Genomic DNA, 24,280 nt, shown 5'->3' on the forward strand with positions numbered 1-24,280 from the left:
GAAACTCCAGTACTTTGGCCACCTGATGCCAAGAGTTGACTCATTGGAAAAGACTCTGATGCTGGGAGGGATTGGGGGCAGGAGGAGAAAGAGACGACAGAGGATGAGATGGCTGGATGGCATCACTGACTCGATGGACATGAGTCTGACTGAACTCCGGGGGTTGGTGATAGACAGGGAGGCCTGGTGTGCTGCAATTCATGGGGTCGCAAAGAGTCAGACACGACTGAGTGACTGATCTGATCTGATCTGACAAATAAACAGATAAATGGAAATAGTTAAAATATGTATATATAAAAACATACATAATCACACAGCTCACAGCTGTGTGCCTATCCCAAGTTGCACTGACAATTTTAGAGCCGTATGCTTTAAAAGAAAAAAAAAAAAAAAAACTTTGGGAAGCTTGGCTGTGAATATGGAACATCCATTTCAGAGCAAAGATTCTGTCAGGTCCTGAGGGAAGTGGATCTTTTTCTCTATGACATGAGTGAAACCTGGATGGTTAAACTGTTTTTTATTTGGGGGTGCATAAAACTTGCTTCAGATATCTGTAAAAATTAAATATGTCCCTTTAAGTAAAAGTGAAAGTGTTAGTTGCTCAGTTGTGTCCGCTCGGTCCTCATGAACTGTAGCCTGCCAGGCTCCTCTGTCCATGGGCTTCTCCGGGCAAAAATACCAGAGTGGGTTGCCATTTCTTTCTACAGGGGATCTTCCCAACTCAGGGATCGAACCTGGGTCTCCTGCGTTGCAGGCGGATTCTTTACCATCTGAGCCAGTTAAATAGTTGATAAAACAACCAAAACTGTTATAGATATGATTAGTAGTTCTGAACATGATAATGTTCTCCAAGAAAAATAGAATTACCACATAGCAAAAAAATTACCACATACCACATAAAGATCTATACTGTGTCCATGTACGAAATCAGGCATGTCCAGGTCCTTACGCTTAATTAACCTGAGCAGGCTAGGTGTGCATGTTCTCACGGTAGTGAAAGCCACTTACTTTAAATAGGCTTAGGTGTTGACGGCAAGCCCCCAAAGTAATTATAAGGTAATCACTGTAATAATTTTTTTCAAACCATACCTCAGGCAATTTAAAGGAACTTTTGTTGGCCGCAGTTCCTTAATTAGAACCCTGGGAGTCATAGATGATGTCTCAGAGTTCAGAAATTCTTTGCATTTTGGGAAGTTAATATGGTACATGTAACATTTACTGTGTAACCTGACATGGATTCTAGTGCAACATTCAGTAATGACATAGATGATTGTTTCTATAGCAAACACACCAGTGGTCAGAGATAGTAGGATTAAAAAGAAAAAAAGGATCATAGAATGTCTTCACATCAATTCAGGTCACAAAACTATAGAATGTTCCAGAACTTTTGAAATATCAGAATCGAAAACAAGGGATTGTGGACCTGTAAATAAGTAAATAAATGGGTCAATATCTACCTTTTCTGGAGGGAAAAAGTAAAAGCCAGACAACACATCCAGGAAACATCATTGTTAAAGGATTTTAAGCCCATCATATAAATGACTTGCTTCTTTCAGTTTATGTAAGATTTAGAAATTTAAAATAAAGAAGGCCTATCTATGTGGCTTTAAAAAAAAAAAAAACTGGTTTAAATAATTTTAGAAGTATCACCTCCCATCTAAAAAAGCTTAGACCTTCAGCCTGTTTGTCTCTGAACACCTGCTTAGCTGAAAGGCCTGCTGTTGCTGGGGGAGCCCCAGAGAGCTGACTCCTGTGTGAGAAAAACAGCCCTTCTCAGTGCACTTTGCTGCTGTGCTTCATGAAGTCCATGGCACTCTGAGGTTGTTCTTGGATGTGTGCGAGCTGAGTCGCTTCAGTTGTGTCCGACTCTTTGCAACCCCATGGACTGTAGCCCGCCAGGCCCCTCTGTCCGTACGATTCTCCAGGCAAGAACACTGGAATGGGTTGCCATGCCCTCCTCCAGGGGTTCTTCCCGACCCAGGGATGGAGCCCACGTCTCCTGTGTCTCCCGCACTGGCAGGTGGATTCTTTCCCACTGAGCCACCTGGGAGCCCAAGCTGGTTCTTGCTCTACTGCAGCAGGCACTTCCCAGCACCTCCGTGGGAAGAGATTCAGGTGCTCTGAAGGAGCTACGCTAGAAAAGTGGGAGATTCTGCACATTTGCTAATCGCAGGTTCTTCTCTAGATTTTGGTCATAAGCCTTAGTAAATTATAAAAAATGTCCTGACTGACAGGGAAAACGAAACTTGATTTAGCTTTCATACTTTTGAAAATCAGTCATAAGATCTTGTCCCTACTGTATTGACACCGAAAGGTTTGTTTTCAGTATTTTCTACAGAAAGCTCTCAAATATCTATCTGATAAACCTCCATGGAAGCTTTCACCTGGACTGTGGATGCAGGGAAATAATCAGATTATTCTTTATCTTGCTGTAAACAAACTTCAAAAAAGATTTCTGAAATGCAGATAATCTTGGTCCTGCCTTTTCCTGCTACCTAGAATTATTTTGCAGAGCCCTGTGAAGTTGCTCAAGCATGTTATTTATAACATTTGTAAGCACTAGAGTTTGCCAAAATACTCTAATTTTGACTAAAGAATTATGGAGAAATTGTGGAGAATGGTTAAACCTGCAGATACTTTTTAGAATAACTGATCATACCCAGTAGGTACTGATTTTTAAAAACAAGCTTTGCTTCAAATGTAAGTGTACTACCTCATTCCATACGTATTCATTTATTTAACAAAACTACTGCTGGTTTTTTCTGAATGTTCATAAACAAAAAGTTGCCTTGGACATCTATGTCCACATATTTTTGTACACTTGTCCAATTATATCCTTAGGGTAAAATTCTGACATTGAAATTTCAAAGTCATGTGCTCTTAAAATCTTGCTGTATGTTTTAAATTGCCTCCCAGAGAGTTTCTACCAATTTACATTCTCATTAACTATATATAAAAGTGAACTTCCTCACTGGCAGCTGAAAATTTGTCTTATTGTAATTTGCCAAATATCTTTTCATATTTATTGCCAAATTTCAAATTTATTCTTTCTATAAAAGAATGGTTCATCTTCTTTGCCAATTGATTTCATTTTTTCTTAATACTATCTAAGAGCTTTTTATTTACTAAGGGTCTTTATTTCTCCTTTGAACTATTTGTTGCAAAGATTTTCCAGGTTTTTTTTTTTTTTAACATCCAGTTTTTCTATATCTAATGTCATAGCTAGCAAACATCTTCTCTACTTTAATATTTTTAAAGTTTTTATTTTATTCTGCTGCTTTTATGTTTTAGCCTTTGCATTGAAATACCTACAAAGTATAAAGCAAAGACCTACCTTTTTTTTTTTTTTGTCAAATGCTGGACAAATTTTTGGTTCCATGTATTGAATGCTTCTTTCTTTGTACCTGCAAAGTATAAAGCAAAGACCTACCTAATTTTTTTTTTTTTTTTTTTTGTCAAATGCTGGACAAATTTTTGGTTCCATGTATTGAATGCTTCTTTCTTTGTTGATTTTTAAATGACGCATTTATCATAAACGGTCCATATGTTTTTCCTCATTGCTGTGCCTGTCCTTTTGGCAGCAGTACCAAATTGTTTTAAAATATATATGTATATGTATATATAGTCGGTTTTCCGAACTTACTCTTTGTAAAAGTTTTATTAGTTTTAATAATGATGCATTTATTTTTCCAGATGAAATTTAGAATCAATTTAGAATACTGTCTCCTCCCTCCTCCCCCACCACCGTTTTTTTCTCTGCTGAGCAGTTTGTTTGGATTTGCATTACAGTCCAGTTTCATTTTGAGTCATCAGATGATTTTTATGCATATACTTTTCTGTGAAATATTTGTGTGAAATGAATAAGATATTTGGTTCCTTGAAAAATTGTTATACGAGATGATCTTGGTCTTTAAGACATGTTTGTACTGCTGAATCGTGTCATGATTTTTGTGAAACTGGCTTGTGAACTAGTTCAGATAGTGTCATATGCTGAATATCTAAATATATTTCTAATGAAGAATTATGAGAAACCATAATAAAATAGACACCAGTTCTGCATCCTTGGAGAGAAAATGGAATAGAGCTAGATACAAATGCTCTATAATTACTATCAGGAAGTTTAAAAATTGCAGCCCTGTTCTAATTCTGTGAATTTTGCTGGTTGCTTAGTGTTAAAATAATCCTTTTTTTCTCATGACGATTTCAGGCTGTTTTTGAAATGGGATGTGTCAATGTTGACTAAACTGAAGAAGTGGAGACTGGTTAGTTTACCCAAAGAAGAGCGTGCGGCACAAGTGAAATTTGAATGGGGTTTCGAAAGAGAGACGAGTGGCTGTTCCAGTGGAGAAGCGTTAGCGTGGCTCAGAGGTCAGGGCCAAGGAGCCATGTTTTTGAACAGACCTAAAGCTCTGGACGGAGAAGGCAATGGCACCCCACTCCAGTACTCTTGCTTGGAAAATCCCATGGACAGAGGAGCCTGGTGGGCTGCAGTCCGTGGGGTTGCGACGAGTCGGACACAACTGAGCAACCTCACTTTCACTTTTCATTTTCATGCATTGGAAAAGGAAATGGCAACCCACTCCAGTGTTCTTGCCTGGAGAATCCCAGGGACGGGAGAGCCTGGTGGGCTGCCGTCTATGGGGTCGCACAGAGTCGGACACGACTGAAGCGACTTAGCAGCAGCAAAGCTCTGGACCTGGCAGTGACTAGAGTTGAGAAGACAAGAGGAGGCAGTTTGGAAAGGCCCAGATTGCACGTGACTCTCACAATCCTTAGGCTGAGTTGAGAGGGAGATACAGATGAGGATGTGCTGTATCTCCAGTGCCTAGAACAGAGGCAACCTCAAACAGTGTGTGAAAGAGGAAAGACGAGACTGAGAGGTAGATTGGGGCTCAGTTAGATGTGGGGGTCACGAGATGAGTATTTGAAAGCTCTGAAGGATTCTCTGCTGAAAAATAGAAATGCTCTGGGCTTTAGAAACTTTCCAGTAGTAAAAAAAAAAAATCCACCTGCCAGTGCAGGAGATGCAGGTTCGATCCTTGGTTTGAGAAGATCCCTGGAGATGGAAATGGCAACCCACTCCAGTATTCTTGCCTCGAGAATCCCATGGACAGAGGAGCCAGGTGGACTAGAGTCCTTGGGGTCACAAAGAGTCGGACATGAGCGAGTGACTGAGCATGCATGCTTTAGAAAGCTGAACTCTGAGAGCAGTGTGTGAACATGCTGTGTGGGGCTGGGCTGAGGAGAGTGAGTGGGAAGCAGGCCTCACAGCACTGTGTGACATTTTCATCATGGCAGTATCATGAGAGCTTTGAGGATGTGTCCTGTCAAAGCGCTATAACTTTATCTTAGTAAATACTGGAGAGCATTGCCATTCCCTTCTCCAGGGGATCTTCCCAACCCAGGGATCGAATCTGGGTTTCCCACATTGCAGGCAGAGCCTTTACCTTCTGGGCCTCCAGGGAAGCCTCGTCTTAGTAAAGGAGTCCGCAAACTCTGGCTTGCAGCCAATCTGGCCCACAGCCCCTTCTTACAAATAAAGTTTTACTGGAACACAGCATCACCTGTTGAGTTGTGTATAATGTGTGGTTGATTTGGTGCCACAACAGGGGAGATGAGTAGTCGGAACAGAGATCACATGGCTGGCAAAGACTAGAAATATTTACTGTCTGGTCATATATTTACTGATCTTTGTCTTGGAATGTTGTTCTTAATAGTTAGTGTTGCCATTCTGGAAAATTAATATAATTAGAAGAGCTCACACAAATTGTTGTGCACAGATAGTCTGAAAGAGGGGCAAGTGAAAGTGTCAGTCACTCAGTCGTGTCTGACTCTTTGCGACCCCATGGATTGTAACCCGCCAAGCTCCTCTGTCCATGGAATTCTCCAGGCAAGAATACTGGGGTGGGTTGCCATTTCCTTCTCCAGCATGGATAGTCTAAGAAAGATTAATTAGGTCATGTCACTTTCTATGAAGAAATATACCAAAACACTGTATCTTGTTGAAGCCCAGGTCTTCAGTGACTGCCTTGATGATCTTATTTATGTTTCTAATTCTGCCTCCATTTCTGTGGTCATTTTCATGTCCACCGGCTACATTGAACATCTACTCACTTCTGATTCTGTCTGACCTCTCCTACTATCCATAGTCAAGAAATCAGAATACCAGTGCTGAATATCATGTTTAGATATACTTGCTACGTACTCAGGAAGAGGAATTTCTCAGCCAGCTGTTTAAAGTTCTCCCAGCTTGTTGCCTATGTCCGTTCCCCGGAGTGCACGTCCTCTTCACAACTCTCCCAGTCCATGCCTCTTTTTCTCTCTTTGTCTTTGTTTCCGTCTCCTACAGTGTCTTTTCTACTGGAGCCCTGTGGCATCGCGGAATCTTTAACTCATGGAGGCGCCTGAATTATTCCAGCTCTTCTGATTTCCCTCTAGAACCTGGCCTTCAGTTCAGTTCAGTTCAGTCACTCAGTTGTGTCCGACTCTTTGCGATCCCATGAGCTGCAGCACGCCAGGCCTGCCTGTCCACACCATCTCCCAGAGTTCACTCAGACTCAGGTCCATCGAGTCATTGATGCCATCCAGCCATCTCATCCTCTGTTGTCCCCTTCTCCTCCTGCCCCCAATCCCTCCCAGCATCAGAGTCTTTTCCAATGAGTCAACTCTTCGCATGAGGTGGCCAAAGTACTGGAGTTTCAGCTTTAGCATCATTCTTGGCCTTAGGGGTCAACTATTTGACAACTCGCCGTGTTTAAGGAAGTCCAGCCATTTTTCAGGGGCTTCCCAGGTGGCCAAGTGGTAAAGAATCTGCTTGCCAATGCAGGAGATTTAGATTTGATCCCTGGGTCGGGAAGGTGCCCTGGAGAAGGAAATGGCAACCCACTCCAGTGTTCTTGCCTGGAGAATTCCATGAGCAGAGGAGCCTGGTGGGCTGCAGTCCATGAGGTCGCAGAGAGTCGGACACGACTGACAACAACAAGCCATTTTTCAACCAAATCAATCACAGATTTTAAAAAATGTAAACCTTCATGTGTGTGTTTAGATGAACATACAACTGATTTCTTCAGCGACTTTACAAATTCTGACTCTTAAATACATTTTGAAGGACTGAGAGAGTAACTAGGAAGCATTGGAGGTTTTGTGGAAAAGCTGTGTTGATCCCTTTGCATATTAAGGGCCCTTTGCGTATTAAATTTTAGTTTTTTTATGAAGCATTCATGAGGGTGGTGATACTCATAAAGGCAGTTCAGAGGCACAGGAGAAAAGTTAAGGACAAGACTGAACATAAAGGAGTTATATGTTTCCTAGGTTAGAGATAGAGAAGTTATCTTCATGGTGGGAACTTCTGAAGTCATGTAAGCAAAGCGTGTAATAACTTGCTTTGCTTCAGTATTTAGATAATGGATGACTCATTTAATCTGATTGGCACTTACTGAGGACATACTATGTACCCCGGGCTATTGTGCTAGATGCCAGAAATACAAAGATGATTGAGGCTTACTTTCTGCCCTTGAGGAACCCCCAGAGTGGAAGGAAGAAGTCAGATGCATAAACACTACTTGCCATTGATAATGTCACAGCGGGTGGATTTTTTCAGAGGAAGTGTGAGCTAACATCCAGAAGGAGGAGGCCTGAAATTCAAGAGGGAAAAAATGAGGGAAGACTGGGGAGAAAGGAAATGACACCAAACAAAAGGGATTGGAGCCTGTTAGAGAAGACAGTTGACCACAGTATGGAAATTGAGATTAAAGACAAGAAATTAAAATCAAGAGTTAAGACAAGAGGCTGTGTAAAAGCAAGGGCAGTGGGTGATCTCAGAAGAACTGAGATTTCAGTTGTTCAAGAGAGTGTGCTGTTTTATAGCCTCATCCTCCTTGTATAAATATGAATGATAGGTATGTGTATTGCTTGTGGATAATACTATATCACATTTTAACTTAAATGATTATGTTATACAATATATTGTATTTATATAGAGTAGAATATTTTATATATAACATTTATTATATTTAAATATACTATATAATATATACTTAATATATATAATTGTATATATACAATTAATTAAGGCTCAGGAAATGGTAGGAATTTTTCTAAGCACTTTAGATTATCTAAATGAATTCTTAAACAGGTTGTTATTTAGTCACTAAGTCGTGTCCAACTCTTTCGGACCCCATGGACTGTAGCCCACCAGGCTCCTCTGTCCATGGGATTCTCCAGGCAAGAATACTGGAGTGGGTTGCCATGTCCTTCTCCACGGGATCTTCCTGACCCAGGGATTGAACCTGCGTCTCCTGCATTGCAGGCGGATTCTTTACTGCTAAGCCACCCGGGAAGCCCTTTACAGTAGGTAGTATTGTTACAATACCAGCGTTTTCCAGATGACACCGTTCAGGTTATATAGGATAAATGGCACTCACACTCAGGCCTGCCCCACAGGAGTGAGTTTGGAGGAGCCTTTGGACTCAGTGTGAGAGATCAGATTTGTTGGTAAGATGAACTGAAAGGAAACAGATGGACTCTTTCATGACGGGGGTGAGGGCAGGAGAAAGAGACTACGCCGAACAGAGGGAGGCCGTGTGGGGTAGAGGCCAAGCACAGGCTTTTTTTTTTTTAAGTTTATTTATTTATTATTTTTGGCCGCGCTGGGTCTTTTTTCTGTGCTGGCTTTTCTGTAGATGCGCCAAGTGTGGGCTGCCCTCTAGCTGCCATGCGCAAGCTTCTGATGGCGGTGGCTTCTCTTGTCGCGGAGCACAGGCTCTAGGCCTGCAGGCTCGGTAGTTGTGGCACACGGGCCCAGCCCCTCCTTGGCATGTGGGATCCTCCCAGAGCAGGGATTGCACCCAGCTGCCCTGCATTGGCAGACGGATTCTCAACCGCTGGACCCCTACCAGGGAAGCCCCAGGCATTGGCTTTGAGGTCAAGCCTAACTGGATTCCCATCCTGGCTCTGCCAGCCATGTGGCACTGATCAGGCCACATTTCCACCCCGAAAGTCGCCGGATGTCCAGAGGAACACCATCTTCTGGCTCGTTCGTACCTATGTAAAGGACCTGCAGTTGTTCCTGGCTCATGGAGGACAGTTACGATAACTGCTGCTGCTGCTGCTGTCCCTGTTACCCCGACTGCCCCTCTTAGTCCACGTTCCTGCTCCTGCTTCCCCTCTTACTGCTATTACCACGACTGTTTCTGCTGCTATTATTATCTGTTCCTTTTTTTTCAAAACAACTTTCTATTGAAGTATGGTTGGTTTACAGTGTTTTATCAGTTTCAGGTGTACAGAGAAGTGGTTCAGTTATACGTATATATGTTTATCTTTTTCAGATTCTTTTCCATCGTAGGTTATTACAAGACCGAATGTAGTTGTGTGTGCTATACAGTAGGAGCTTGTTATTTATCTAATTTGCATACAGTACTGTGTATCTGATAACCCAAACTCCTACTGTATACCTCCTCCTCTGCTGCTGCTGCTAAGTCGCTTCAGTCGTGTCCGACCCTGTGTGACCCCATAGACAGCAGCACACCAGGCTCCCCCATCCCTGGGATTCTCCAGGCAAGAACACTGGAGTGGGTTGCCATTTCCTTCTCCAGTGCGTGAAAGTGAAGCCGCTCAGTCGTGTCTGACTTTTCGAGACCCCATGGACTGCAGCCTTCCGGGCTCCTCCGTCCATGGGATTTTCCAGGCAAGAGTACTGGAGTGGGGTGCCATTGCCTTCTCCCCCGACTCTGCTACTAGTACTATTATTGTTATTATTATGAGCAGCAACAGTAGTAGAACTAACGGAATAGATTTATGCTAAAACAACAAAACAAAACCCAGAAAGATTTAAGTCCTCGATTTGATGTAGCAACAATTCAACTCTGTTCATTTCAATATTTAGTGAGCCGTTGCCAAGGCAGATCTTAGTACGAGGCACGAAGGGGAGTTAAAATAGGGATCAGCCATTGCCTCGTTTAACTGATATAAACTAATTTGACCTTCATGCCATATATTCCTGAAAGAGAACTTTAGCAGAGAAACTGTTAACGCACATCGGATGCAGACCCTCTTGAAGCAGGAGGCCACGTGGCCCTCCGGAAGGCTAGTCAGGACTTAATTTCACGATGACTTGGAGATTTCTTTATGCATTTTCTGCTTCTCCAGATAACCTCCATTTCCTCATGTCAGGCAGTAGGCTGTCATCTTATGTACAAGATTTAGATAGTTATCAGAATATTTTAGCAAATCCCATACCGTTGGCTACTGAACTTTACTTTACAGGAGCACCTATTTGAGGTGCTGGTTAGTAAGCAGGATGAATGGAATTCTGGCCCATGTGTTCTGGAAAAACAGTCTCTACGTGAAAACTGGTTTTGTAGACTCTTGCTTAGAGGGAAAAGTATTTATAACAACCCTTGACATGGAACCTCTCCCGCCCAGTATGAAGAAGAATGACATCTGACAGTTTGCTCTTCCTTTATTTTACTAAAATAGCAACCTGGCCAAATATACTTTTCAGCACATTTATTATAGCCACATGTTTATATTTAGAGGAGAAGTGGTGCTAATTCCCTAGTATGTTAACAGGTCTTATTCAAATTTGTTCTATTTTTACTTTGGAACAAAATTGCTGAAGAGAAACATTTTAAGGCAAGTAGTGATTACAGCGTACTTATCAGATTATATATTAAATAAACTTCCTGAACTGAGAAAGTGCACAAACTGAAAAGCAGGTAGTTATCTTAAATTCTATATTGTTTATGTAAGATTTCTTCAAATCCACTTATGCTGTAGGTTATTCCTTGCTTTTGTGTTTTCTTTTTGCCAGATTTCAACTCTCTCACTAACAAATGTAATTCTCTTTTTAATATGTAGTAGATGACCCGAGATCTCAGGATGGAATTTCACAACCCAAAGAAATACCTCTTCACTTTATTGTATACAATAAATTATGTATTTTTTAAAATTTGAGAGGTAGTCAAACAGGTGAATGCATAAATCTTGTCAACCCTTGGGCAGTTGTAATTTCCATACCAAAATGCAGGAGTTTTTTACCTATTACTGTTATACATTAAGTAATAGTTACCATGGCAACCTTTGCATCATATTATAACATTTAAATATAAGGTATTGTGTTTTTATAGGAAAAGACAATACATTTGAATTTTGTTTTTTTGAATGTTTGGTAATATATAATCACTACTAAAAAGAAAAATTTTGTTCAAGGTCAAATTGAATTCTTTGTGAGTTATGCAAATTTCCAGCCAAAACCATGAAGTACATTCATTTATTTCTTGGGATGTCATGGGGGAAGCAAAGATTTTTTTTTTAATTGTATTTGAAAAATACCGCATAATACCATTTAGTACCTATAATTGACCTTACAAAGGGAAAACCAAAAATTGAACTGTATTTAATGTCATTCTTTAGTGACTAATGCAGTGGTAAGAATTTGAATGAACACATCACATGATTTATCAGGTTCTACTAAATATAATGCATTTGCTATTTTTGCGTACCCAGTTGGTTAATTGTGACTAGTTTTGATCTCACGTATAGTTGAATTAACTGAAGCAGTTTGCTTGTGCTTGCAAAAGAGCAAAATGAAATGAGCCGTTGACGTAATCCTTTTGGCAGTTCCAGGAAAATGGCCACTTAAGCTGAAATTATCGAGACTGATTGTTGGCCAGTTTTTTTTTATTAAGTATGGAAGAAAACTAGCCATTTCTTGTTGCCAGCGTAGCTCTAGGCCATGAGGATATCATCACTGTTTATATCAACTACCGTATTTAACTCTTGTTCAGGTTTTTACTAGTGATTTTTCAAAACTACTATCTCATTTTCATCTGAAAGTGGTGTAGGGGCTCTAACTGACAGTCACAACTTTTGAGGCATCTTGTAAATGATAATCAGTGGATGGGAACGCAGGGCCATGAACTGGAGGAAGGAGTAACCATGTGCTGGACTCCGGCTCAACTGGACATTATGCGTGTGTTGCTTCATCTGCTCCTGATAATTCTGTTATAGAACTTTTATTATTCCCTTCTTACAAAGGAGGAAAACCCAGTTTAGAGCAGTCGCACAGCCACCTGTCAGGCACATTGCTTGTATGCCTCTGAGCTAGAGTTCAACCTCTCTCTCTCACCTCAGAGTCCTCCATCTTTCCTTGCAAGGTTTGGATTCAACTAAACCGTTTGGATTCAGCTTCTGACTTGTTACAAGGGGCATTATACTTTCCAAGTAGAAATGACAAACATCGACCCAAGCCCTTAAAAGAAAATCTTTGCTAAAGAATAATTTCAATAATTTGCATTTCTCTCCAGCACAATAGCAGTCTGTTAAGTCCCTCATTACGAAAGTTGTCCTTGCCATTCTCCCTTTCTACGTTTCCCAAGTCCCCTTTGTTGAGCCCAAGCTAAGACCGAGATCAAGGTAAACCACTAGAGGCGCGTTCCTGGGCCTTCAGGTGCAAGGAGTAAAGGCTGTCCAGGACCTGACCTTCAGGTGCGTTCCTGGGCCTTCAGGTGCAAGGAGTAAAGGCTGTCCAGGACCTGACCTTCAGGTGCGTTCCTAGGCCTTCAGGTGTAAGGAGTAAAGGCTGTCCAGGACCTGACCTTCAGGTGCATTCCTGGGCCTTCAGGTGTAAGCAGTAAAGGCTGTCCAGGACCTGACCTTCGGGTGTAAGGAGTAAAGGCTGTCCAGGACCTGACCTTCAGTTCTGAGCTTTGCAGTTCAGAAGTGGACAGGTGGAAATACAGTGTTCTTCATTGCCCTTTGGTGTAAGATATATTCTGGGGTTGTGGAGTAAGTGCCAACAGCAGCAAAATTATCACCCCCTCCTGCTACTGTAGAAAGTCAGCAATGGCCCTTCTGTGGTCAAAATGGCAAATTCAGCAGCAGCTATTTGACAGGGATTTGCAAAAACTTCCCCATGGCTGTTAGGAATCTTTATTCAGCAGTGTCTTCAAAAACCCGATTCTGTGCAGAATTAACTGTGTACAAATGACCTCAGTAGTGAATTTCCTTTTTAAGTCTTTTAAACAAATCTAATTTATAATTTTTTAATGTGAATTTTGCATTTGGCACTTCAGTCTCTTAGATCCATCTACATACATCCCTCATTTGTAAGTTTTGGAGTGGTTCAGAATTTTATTTCCGTATTAACGTAAAGCCTTCTAAAATTCCTGGCTATAAAGAGTCAGTTCACCATACAAAGCCACTATACATCACTTAGGTTTGTGATGAAAGAATGCAATTGCAGCTGTGTGAGTACTAGAATACCCAAACATGAATTAGACTCACAAGCATTTGGCAATAGTTCAGAAAAGGAGCTTAATCTGGTTTCATCTGAGACTGCTTTTCTCTGTTCTCTAGCATCCCCCCAAGATGTTGTGTCTGATATCGGATCACAACGCAATGGGAGTGACGCAAAGTCAGAGAAAGCCCTAAGAAACCAGGCGCACTTTTGATTTTCCCCAGAGATTTTTTTCCCCCTCTGACTTTTTTTTTCCCCTCTCCTCCAAATTTCAACTCTGAAATTCTCAAGGTCATTCACCTATTAGATGAATTAATTATAAGCCAAAAAAGCAGCATTCATCGTACTCTGATCTCACTCATATCTATAATTAAGGGTAAATATAATCTTCCTTTTTAGAAATGTACCACCCACCCATTACATTTAAAGTGCTGACTGAAATGAAATAATAGTTCAGTGCAAGATGATTTTAGTTTAACAAGAAAAAAGTTGATAATTTAAGCTTGAAGCAGTTAGTTCTATTTTTGATTACCATTCAGTTATAAATCTAATTTAAGATACATGCTGCCTTTCTGTTACCCACGTTTTAATTCATGGTTTGTCTTCTTGGTTGCATAAGCAAAGTTTGGTGGTTTATCAAGGATGTTAAAAAAGCTCCCCACAAAGGCAGTGGGGAGCAAGGTTGAGAATGTGCTAGAAAGATAGTCGGAGAACCAGCTCTGATGTGAAACAAACAAAGTTTCTTTGAAAGGCCCCTTACAGAATCGCTGCATTTGGCATTTGAGTGGCTGTGTTGGGCCTGGGTCTTTGCAGACCCAGGGTCTTTGATTGCAGAGGATGGATGAACCCCCCCACCCCCACCCTGTCAGTGTTTTTAAATTGGGTTGACTAAGTCACTACATTTTATCCTTTGGTTAGGGTATTTTAACTCTTAAAATGGTTGGTCTTTGGACGAAAATAAGGAGCGAATAAGGGGAAGAGAGGGTCGCATCACTTTGCAGGCAGTTAAAACAAATGCTCAACTCTGGCTTTAAGATTTACAGGTTAGCTCTGCGAGATGCCACATCTTGCTTCCAGTGTTTCCTGGCAGACCAGGGCGGCTCTCTACTGGGACCCAGCGTAACCGCAGAGCATGAGCTTGCACAATTCGAAAAACCTAAGACCTCTATAATCCTATTTCAGGCAAAGATGAATTTGCCCATTTTGAAAGTAGACTTAAGCTTTCGCACTTTTGTTAAGTATAAATTTGTCTTCAGATATATAACATATGTATATATGTATGTATTGAAAGTATATGCACATATAAATGTGCATGTGTACATGTAGGTAAATTCATATGTAAAGGAATGCTTTATTCATTTTGTGTAATATTTAATTTTACCTTACTCAGTTGAATGGCATTAAGTTTTTAAAATGCACAAACTCAGGTTTCCAGCCAGTGGAAAAAAATTTTTTTTATCTTTCTCATGGCTAAAGAGAGTTAAGTACGTGACGTAAAGGCCAAACAATAGTAAATGGTCATTGTTCATTTTACAAATGTCCTCTACAATAAGAACACACATATTTTTATCTTAATTTTTCCCTTGGGGGGTGATTAGGGCCTCCCTTAAGTGTGAGGAAATGCTTATTTTTGTATGCTTTAGAAGAATGATTCTATTGTCTGAGTGAAAAAGAAAAAGGAACAAACATATCTAAAAAGAAAGAAACAGGAATGTGCTTTGTCCAAAAAAAAAAAAAGCAGGAGCCACTAAATGTTGTAAGTGCTGTCTGCTCAGTCCTGTGTCGCTGCACATAGTTCGTGTCACGTAAGAGCTGGAAGCCTGATTTATTTACAACTGGTCCACGGGATGACTTTCTTTAAAATTAACAACAATGAGGTCAGCTACAGCCAGTTAGCTATCTAGTTATCATTTTATATTTTTCACAGCTCTATTGTGAATACTGCTCACAGTACAGCAAGCCTGTTTGTTTTGATGGTGACCTATTGAATGCATCGACTTTCTTGAGAGGGAAAACCTTTGCCACTAGGACCAACAAGAATTAAGCAATGGTTAAGCTCATTAAAAAGACAAGCAAGCATTTCACCCTATCTGCTCAGCCCTTTGGGGGATATTTTGTATAATTTTAGGAAAAGAAAATTGCAGAAATAAGGCTGATAGCTTAACTATGAAGTTATCAGTAAGATCATTTTCAAACTCCTCCTTCCAGTGAAATGAAGGCTCATTTGTAGATTTCCCAAAATGTAAAGAGGTTGTGATTTAAATCATTTACGGCTTTATTGATGGGAACTGCAAAGAAAACTTGGACTTAAATCTATTTATCAAGAGCGAAATTTCAGGTTGACATTCTAAAAATTTTAAATGCCACTCCTAAAGTGATTAAAAAATTTTTGATGTTACACTCTTGGTTTCCTGATTTATTGGAAACTATTGTAAAGAGCTCTCTAGTTTAGTTTGTCATTGGCTTGCATTTTGTTTTCTTCCCTAAATTCGGAAGAGGCCGTAATTGAATATGCGAATGTCAAATTTCTGTCTGGTAAATGATCCGGTTGTCTCAGGCATTTGGTAAATATTAAGATATTCGAAATGAGTTTATACTCAAAATGCCCTTCTGTCCTAAAATCTCATCCTCAAAATTTTAAAGTAACATTTATTATGTGTCTTAAACTGGAAAAGTCTTAAACTGGAAGCAGTGAAGGCAAGCTTGTCAGTAGCTGATTAGTCCTTTATATATGACTCCTCCAGCACTGACAAAAATCCCTCAGAATAGAGGGATTCTCTTTATGATATTTAAGCTATATGGTGGTGGAGAGGGGATGTTTGAATTTTTGATTTTCCAGCTTATGGGTCATATTTGACCAACTGCTTTCACCAGAAGACATGCCACTTTGTTGAGCTATTTAGGAATCAAAAAGACTGTCTTAATTTAAAACAAGGACCCTTTGTTTTAGTTGGTGACTGCCTTGTGAAATTTTTCAGTTCTCAGCGGGTTAACCGGGGAACAGGGGCAGAGTCATAATTGGCCTATTTAGAGTATTTTGCATGTGAATAGTGTGTTAGTGAAGCATCTCTAAGTCTGTTGTGAGTGACATGGTGATTAGAATTTAGATTAGGGAAAACACATTCTGTACTTTATCAAGGACAGTAATTAGTTCAGTCAGTAAAAGTTGATTACAAGTAACGATAAAGTTAGATTTTTTAGTACTTAATTTTAAAATTTCTTTATTTAATAGTAAATTTGTTCTTAATATAAATGGTAGTATCTACACTGGTTTTCTTGCATATCCGAATAATTAAAAGAACAATGTGTTCAATGCAGAGTATAATCAGGCGATTTATGTATTATGGGTAAGTTTCTATGTAGTTTTTAGAGACTGTCATATTATTTAAGTTTTCGTATGTCATCATTTTCGAAAGTTTAGTGATTTGTCATGCCATAATAGGTTAATGATATTTGGGAAAGTTTTCTAGTGTTCAGGTAAACGTTTAATCTGTGGGGATGTGTTTTAGTTTCTGATAGTCCTCAAGAGGGTATTCTGAAGTCCTTTAATGTGCTCCTGTTGGTTCAGGATGCCTACTGTTCCTATAATTTTGGAAGTCAGTGTGAGCATTTTGAATTTCCTCCTGGTTCAGATGGCATTCTGTCTTCTGGGGGTGCGGTGTGAATTCGTGGAGGGTCTCGCAGAGAGGCAGGGTTCCCAGTGGATATGAACGTCTATACTCTTCCCCCAGTGTGAGCAGTGGGGGGAAGTTGTATGCGTCTGAAAAATCAGATTCTCCCTGGTTCTTGTTCAGGGAAGGGCATGACTTGTTCCCAGATATGAACCTAACTCTAGATCAAGAAAATTCTCACCTGACATAAATGCCCTTTACTTACAAGGTGAACATATCAGTCGTCTTAAAAGATGAAAATCATGTTTAACGAGCATCACCTTCTACCTTCTTCTCCAAAATTAAAGAACTAAAAATTCACAGATTCGGAGCAGCTTCATAGACGGCTTTTCTTTTCCTTTCTGCCGGGTTGGGTTTTAATTGTTTCAGCTTTAGCAGATGCTGTTTGTTTTATTGCATTGGTTTAAGTACTAACAAGCAGTTGGTGAGGGGGGTGGCGAATGTCAAAACTTAACCTTATATGTTTGTTTTTCCTTTTTAACCTTTTAGCAGAGTCTCCTTGGAGGTGACATGGATATGGGCAACCCAGGAACCCTTTCGCCCACCAAACCTGGTTCCCAGTATTATCAATATTCTAGCAATAACCCCCGAAGGAGGCCTCTTCACGGTAGTACCCTGGGTAAGGTATTCCTCTCTTTGAATGCCTGAGTGATTATTAGTAATCTTTTTCTTTCTCTTTCTTTCTTAATACCATCCTCTCAACCTATCCTCACTCCACCCCTTCTCCCCCCCCCAAAAAAAAGCCCCATAAAATTGTGCTCAATCTTTGGGCTCATGATCGCCCCCCCCCACCCTAGTAATACGTTGAGTGGATATGTTAACAACTTATAGTAGCAGGAGAACTATTTTGGTGTATGCTTATTTCTTGTTTTCTCTTGGCCGCCCAGCTAAGGAACCTCTTTTAAAAACCAAAGCATTAAAAAGTTAAATCTCTTCATTTTTATGAACGAGGCAGACTTTGATTTCTGCCAGAGGAAAAAGATGGTAGCAGTAGTGACATTTTGCTAAAGTAACGATTTAAGAAAATCTGGTTGACTCTAAATGGCTTCGTGCTGTAATCTGTCTGAGTTAGGAGAATGGGCACGCAGGGAATCTCACAGCCTCCTCATTTTCTTTCAGAGGTTCAGACAAAGAAAGTTCGAAAAGTCCCTCCAGGTTTGCCATCCTCAGTAAGTACTGCTCGTTTCTGCTTCTGTATATTGTTTATTTTGTTCAGCTCTGTATTGATGCCAAGGAGATAGGAGTAAATGAGGTCCCATCCACCACAGCGGCGTGTTTTATCTAGAATGTGGATGAGGTAGCAGTGGCCTGTACCCTCAGCCACCTGACCCACATTGGAGTGATTAATTGCACATCCTGGAAGACAGGGTGGGTGTGTTGACACTCAGCTGGTTAAGCGCTGAAGAGCCTTGAAACGGTGCCTGAGGTTCCAGGACTTCTACCTGCACAGGGCTTTCAGGAGAAGAGTATTAGTTTCATGTGTTGGTTAAATTCTTTGTCGGTATTATGATGATTTATGGATTTGCATGCGAAAGGAGATTTGTGGAGAGGATTTAGGAAAAATTTACATGGGTTTCAGCCCAGAGTGCAGGGAGAATGTCTCTATTTTCTAGAGAAGGGACTGAATAAAGGCTGGGAAGGTAGCTGCCTCGGTGGCCATTTGTGTCTGGAATACCAGGTGGTAACTAGAAGAATCCAGCTAGAACCAAAAGCATTATGGGTCTTTTTACTACCTAGAGCTTTGAGCTGGGGTTGCTGGGGGTCTCTCCATTTGCCAGCAAAACAAAAGTTGGTTATGATCACAGTTAAATACATGATGTTTTATTTTCGATCCTTATATATATATATATTTGTTCATATATATGAAAACATATGTTTTCAAATTTGAATACCTAGGTAATTTAATTTTGTTTAGAACTGGTCCGTTTCTAGTAATTTCCCCCTTATGTAGAATCAAAATATGAGTTTCTCTTTTCTTTCCCTGTTTCCTCCTTACTTTCTTCTGCCTTTTGTTCTTCTTTCCCTCCTATAATAAATTTCTATATGTATATATAGTTTTAATTTAATTCTGTGTTCTGTAGAGCATTAGTATTCTTTGAAAAGAATGCTAATGAGCCTTATCATAAGTTCTTGTACTCTAAAATAAAATTATATTGAGATTTCTGAAAATAATATTACCAATCAGTGCTTGCATATTAGTTTTTATTTCATTTTTAATAAATTAGAAGAATAATGGGTTTTGCAAATGTGCTAAGATTAGATTAACCCAAACACCTGTGTATTTGACTTGATTTCAGTTCAGCTCATCCAAAAAATTATTAAGCGAATATATCAGAATAAGTCTTATCAGGGAAAGAGCAAATTTTGTATGCTGATTATCAGAGACTCGGTAATGTTGAAGAAGCATCACAAAATTATCCATAAATATAGAAAAATATTGTGTAAATAAAACTGCCAATGGTGTATAAAATAGTCACTTTGGACTACCAATAAGTCGTTTAAAAACATACTGAGTGGTTTTATTCTTGTGTTTCTGTGTTGTCTTGAAATTGACTAATATCCTCTCAGGTTTTTATAACCATATTTTAAGCTTTAAATTTGTGGTGGATTTAATGTAGGTGAAACTTTAGCTTGTAATAGCTTTTATGACAACTTCAAATGATACAGTACTCACAGCTGTTTACATTTTAAACCTGTCTGAACCTAATACGGACAGTATTAAATACAATAAGTGGACCTTTAAATATTTTAAAATGATAGAATAAACTCTTCTATAAGAGCAATACGAAAGTTAAAGTGATAGTACACTGTTTATGTCTCATCTTTAAATTAACTTAGTTTATTTTTTTTCAATGCTGAAATAAATTATGCAGAAATTTGCAGAGTTTCTAAGGAGTGCTTTGGTGTGGCATTAGATATTATCTATCCACTTAATCATTGTCAACAACAGTTTCTCATAATTCACTGTCGATCTTTAAGTGTCTTCTGTAGAGCTAACTGGCCAGTATAGAATATGTTACTGGTATAGTTTTTTCTTTGCTGTTAAGACAGTTATGTGTTACTGATGCGTTGTCATATGTTCAGAACTATAAGAGTGTCTTTCCTTGCTTCCCTAAATCTGGAATTGGAAATTTGTATTACTTAATTTTTGGCGTTTGATGGTCCGTTTAGGGTTTCCTCTTTGAAAATTTATGTTAGCTAGATGTTTTGATGGTCCTGAAGGAATAGTTGGTATTTTGCTCCATAAAGAACTTTTTTTTGAAAGATAAGGAGGAAAACTAAGTTGAAATGAGAATTTTATCCTTGTAATTTAAAAATTTTGTTTCGCTTCTTGTTTGTCTGCTTTAAGCAAGACGAAGGCTGTTTGGTTGATTTTAAAATCTAGTCATCTGTTTATTGTCATTACTTCAACAAATCTCAGCCCTCTTTTAACAGCAGTTTAGCTCAGTTTATATTAGCTTTGTTGTATGAATTGGAATGCTTATTACTGATAACAGAATCCACATGCCTTATCACTGAATAAAATAAATATTTCAGTTTCATCTAAAATGATGATCTGTATTAGATATTATAACACTTTTGCTCCAGTAGATCTGTATTTCTGTATCTTCAGTCCTCAAATAAAATTATGAATATTTGTCCCATAAAAAGATGCTTCTAAAACTTACTTCAATATCTATGAATATTTTTATGACAGATAAAAAAATGGGGATAATAAAAGGTTTCTTTTGGAGTGATTATGACTGGATAAATACATTTATATGTTTTCATCAATACATATTTACCATGATAAATCCTAATAAATCTGTCACAATCTGTTCCATCAACTCACTTTTTTTCCCCTCCTTTTCGAAATGGGCCCTTTCTCTTCCTTACCATAAAGGAAAATGTAAGTGGTGACATCTATAATCAGATACTATTTATGGCACAACTCGGGGGCAGAAGCCGGGCTTCTCTCTTGCTACCATTAGGCTGGATCTTCACAGGAAATTGAGAGAGTGAGGGGCTGGCCTGGCCCTGTTTTTGAAAATAACGGCAGCATCTGTGGGATAGAGAAAACATAAGCCTGGCCCAACGTCGTGTCACAGATCTGGCAGGATCCTTGAATGTGTTTGTACTGTGCACTGCATCAAGAGACCTTGAGTCACTATGGAAGCATGGCCGTGATAGGGTGGCGGAAGGACCAGCCTGCAGGGTCGCAGCGCACAGGCGCAGTGGAGGAAAGGGAGTCTGTCCCCGTGGAGAACAGAGGCCTATAGTGAAGGGCTGGGGTGATGTTTTCTTAAAGGAGAAGCTGTGTGAAATTGACAACTACCTAATTGCCCACAAGAGCCCTGCTTAGTGCTGCAGAACATTTTTGTGTTCTTGTCTCGTTTTAGTATGTTGCTCTCTTCAGCCACATCTCAATTTCTGATAGCCCTCATCTTTGGATGGGACTTTTAACAATACAGCTTTGTTTTTTGTGGATGCGAGGATTTATCTTGCCTAATTTCTTGCATCTGCCCGTGAACTAATTGTTTGATTTCCACATCTCGGTTTTTCTTTTTGAAACCATATATCATCTTAAAGTTAACATTTTTCCACTTTACTGCTCTGTCCAGCAAATTTCCTATCTTGTATAGCCTAATCATCCTACATACTGAGTCATGAATTCATGCGGAGAAAAATACATCACTTTAAATCACATTTTTGGATAAAATTTTGGATAAAATAAAATAAGATAAAAAGTCTTAGAAATTAACATGGAAGCCTTAAAATCTAGAAAGCAAAAAAAAATTTTTTTAATGTGTTGCTGTTTTAAAATATTTTTTTTTCAAATACACAGGAAAAACACAGACACAAAGGACATTGTCTTTCAGAAATTTTCGGGTGCCCACCAAAGTGTAAACACATAAGACCTGTTTCAGAATGCTATTCTTGTAACCAGAAACTATATTAACAGCTCCAACCCTTCTACTTCAAGTATTGGTGGAATTTATCTCCATTTCTAATCCAATTTAGTGACAGTCTCACTAACATCCTCAGTTGGAATCCTTGGAACTTCAGAATTCTCTGGAAATATGAAGTTTTATCTTTAGAAACAGTCTATAATCTCTCTTATTACAGGCTATCTTTTTTTTTTTTCAAACTGTACTTTTTAAGAAAGTCTATTTTCTGTGTTAAATTGCACTTGATTTTTGGTTTGGTTTTTGGTTTTAAATTCAGAAAGATCTAACAAACTTTGTAAGTGGTTAGAAATAATTTTGAACACATGAATTTTAAAGAAAGCAATCTCAACTATGGTAAAGAATCTGAAATAAAATTTGCACCCTCCAAGAAAATTTGAGATATAAGTTAATCATTAGGTAGACTTGAAAAATAAAGACTCAATGTGCATGAGAGAGACCAGGTTAACCAGTTTTTTTAAGGGTATACTTCTTAAGCAAAATAAAATCTTTAAGTCTGGATGAGACATTATTTTACAGAATAGATTTTTAGAACTAACAGGAAAAGTTGTATAATGCTGACAGCATTAAATGTTCTCAGTATTTTCCATTATATAAAAACCTTCATATTTGAAGGTTGCAAACATGATGTTGAGTTTATATCCTAAGCTATTTTTAGATAAGTTTTTTTTCAAATGCTTGAGGAAATCACAATTTAAAAGAGAACTTGGCAATTGTTTCTTTCTTATTAGAAGCCAAGAAATTATATATACATATATATATATATGTAATTGAAAAACTCAGTACTTAAAACACTTAATTTCCCCCACTACTTTTGAAATTGATTTCAAGGAAATCGTAATGATGCTTTTTCATGAGAACAAAATTTTAACTTGAGTGACAATACAACTTTTGCTAAAATAAAATTTATGTTGATTTTAAAGTGAACTAAGTGTCAGCCACCTGGGCTCCATCCTGTTTAGAAAAGTCTAGAAGACAATTGTGTGATAAGATATAAAAGGGGGGGGCACTTCTTCAAAGTTCTTTCCTAGAGAAGCAGATACTTTGTGAAAAAGTGTAGGTGTTTACATTAAAATATTAGCTCATAATAGTTACCTTTAAACTTAAAGTGCCCATTTCCAATTAATGGTATTTATGTCTGAGGAGTGGTTATTTAAATTATGCTTATTTGTTATGAAAATGTATAGGCAGAAAGAAGGTGAAGGATAATGCAAGTAAATCATTCCAAACAGGACAGAAGTATTTTTCACAGAATTCACACAGAATATGTAACATGACATTGGGAAGCACTTTGAAAGTGGCAAAAATACTCATCACAAAATAAGTATTTATTTGTTTTCTTTGAAAACCAGTTTTCTCCTTTCCCCTGCAGTTATAGGTTATAGAAATTAGGCTTTCTTTGAATTGCTGGTTGTGAAAACAAGCATAGGAGGATCTCTATATTTAACTTTACATTGAGGATTCTTATTCCTTGAAAAGTATTTTTGAATACCTATAAAATTCATCCAAATAAACAACATCTATCCCATAAAGCATTCCAGTGTCTCAGGAGATTGCTCAAAGATTTATGTATTTTTGTTTGGAATTTCAGAATCATAAGGATTCTCTTCCACTGCCGTCCTTGTCTTGAAATCCAATTCTGCTCCTTTTAAATTCGCCTTTTTAAAGGTGTCTTCTCATGTGTGTGTATCTTAAATATAAAGTGAGAAGAAATGTAAGGGAGAAGAAAAACTTCAGTTAACTGTGGGTGAAAGGTTTGTGCACTTCTGATCTCTGTTCGGATTATCCTTACAGATGATAAGGATGTGTGCTTGAAAGACTCACAAGACACAGCCATCAGCTCTCTCCGCCATGGAGCTGCCTTGTCAGCCCCCTTTACGTGATCATCCCACTGAGCAAGCACTGCTCAGGTGGCTCCTGTGGTGCGCCTCCCCTCCCTCCTTCGTCTGTTTTTCTTTTTTAACCAAGTTTTCAGTATTTCACCCACTTAGATTTCTGTTGAAATTTCAACAACTGGAACCATAGCGTTCAGTGTAGACCTGGAACCATAGCGTTCAGTGTAGACCTGGACTCATTTGCTGAAAAAAGAGAAATACATTTCAGGCAACTGTTATTTCTAACCTTATGTTATCACCTTCACTGAAGAGTATATTTTGCAGTGAAGTCTTGGGCTTCCTCTGAGTGGTTTAATTATTAAGAAGTTAAGAAACAACTGTAAGGCTGCTGGAGAGGCTAGAGAGAGAATTATGACAGGCTTGCGTGTGTTTGGAAATTATAGAAACCGGTTCTGCAGAATCTGGCTCAAGTACCTTTATTTTATGTTTGTGGAATAATAGAGATGCTTGGCTTAATATTCGGTTGAGCATCATCTTTTAAACTTTTAATATTTCCTCGACTGAAACATTTGTTGATTTTCTAACATTGAG

General features: G+C 38.9%; 1 protein-coding gene across 15 annotated transcripts in view; it reads left to right on the forward strand.

The window, feature by feature from the left end:
• TCF4 (transcription factor 4) overlaps positions 1-24,280 on the forward strand; it is a 382,697-nt gene that overhangs the window by 230,757 nt on the left and 127,660 nt on the right. For 11 of the 15 annotated variants that reach the window (XM_010854778.1, XM_010854777.1, XM_010854776.1 and 8 more), the window contains 2 exons: positions 17,398-17,527; positions 18,028-18,077. In XM_010854778.1, the coding sequence (XP_010853080.1) occupies positions 17,398-17,527; positions 18,028-18,077 (180 nt within the window). The remainder of the gene's footprint in view (positions 1-17,397; positions 17,528-18,027; positions 18,078-24,280) is intronic. The other 4 variants (XM_010854775.1, XM_010854771.1, XM_010854787.1 and 1 more) reach the window with 1 other exon arrangement.

This window comes from Bison bison, unplaced genomic scaffold, assembly GCF_000754665.1.
Source record: "Bison bison bison isolate TAMUID 2011002044 unplaced genomic scaffold, Bison_UMD1.0 scf7180017864349, whole genome shotgun sequence".
NCBI lineage: Eukaryota > Metazoa > Chordata > Mammalia > Artiodactyla > Bovidae > Bison > Bison bison.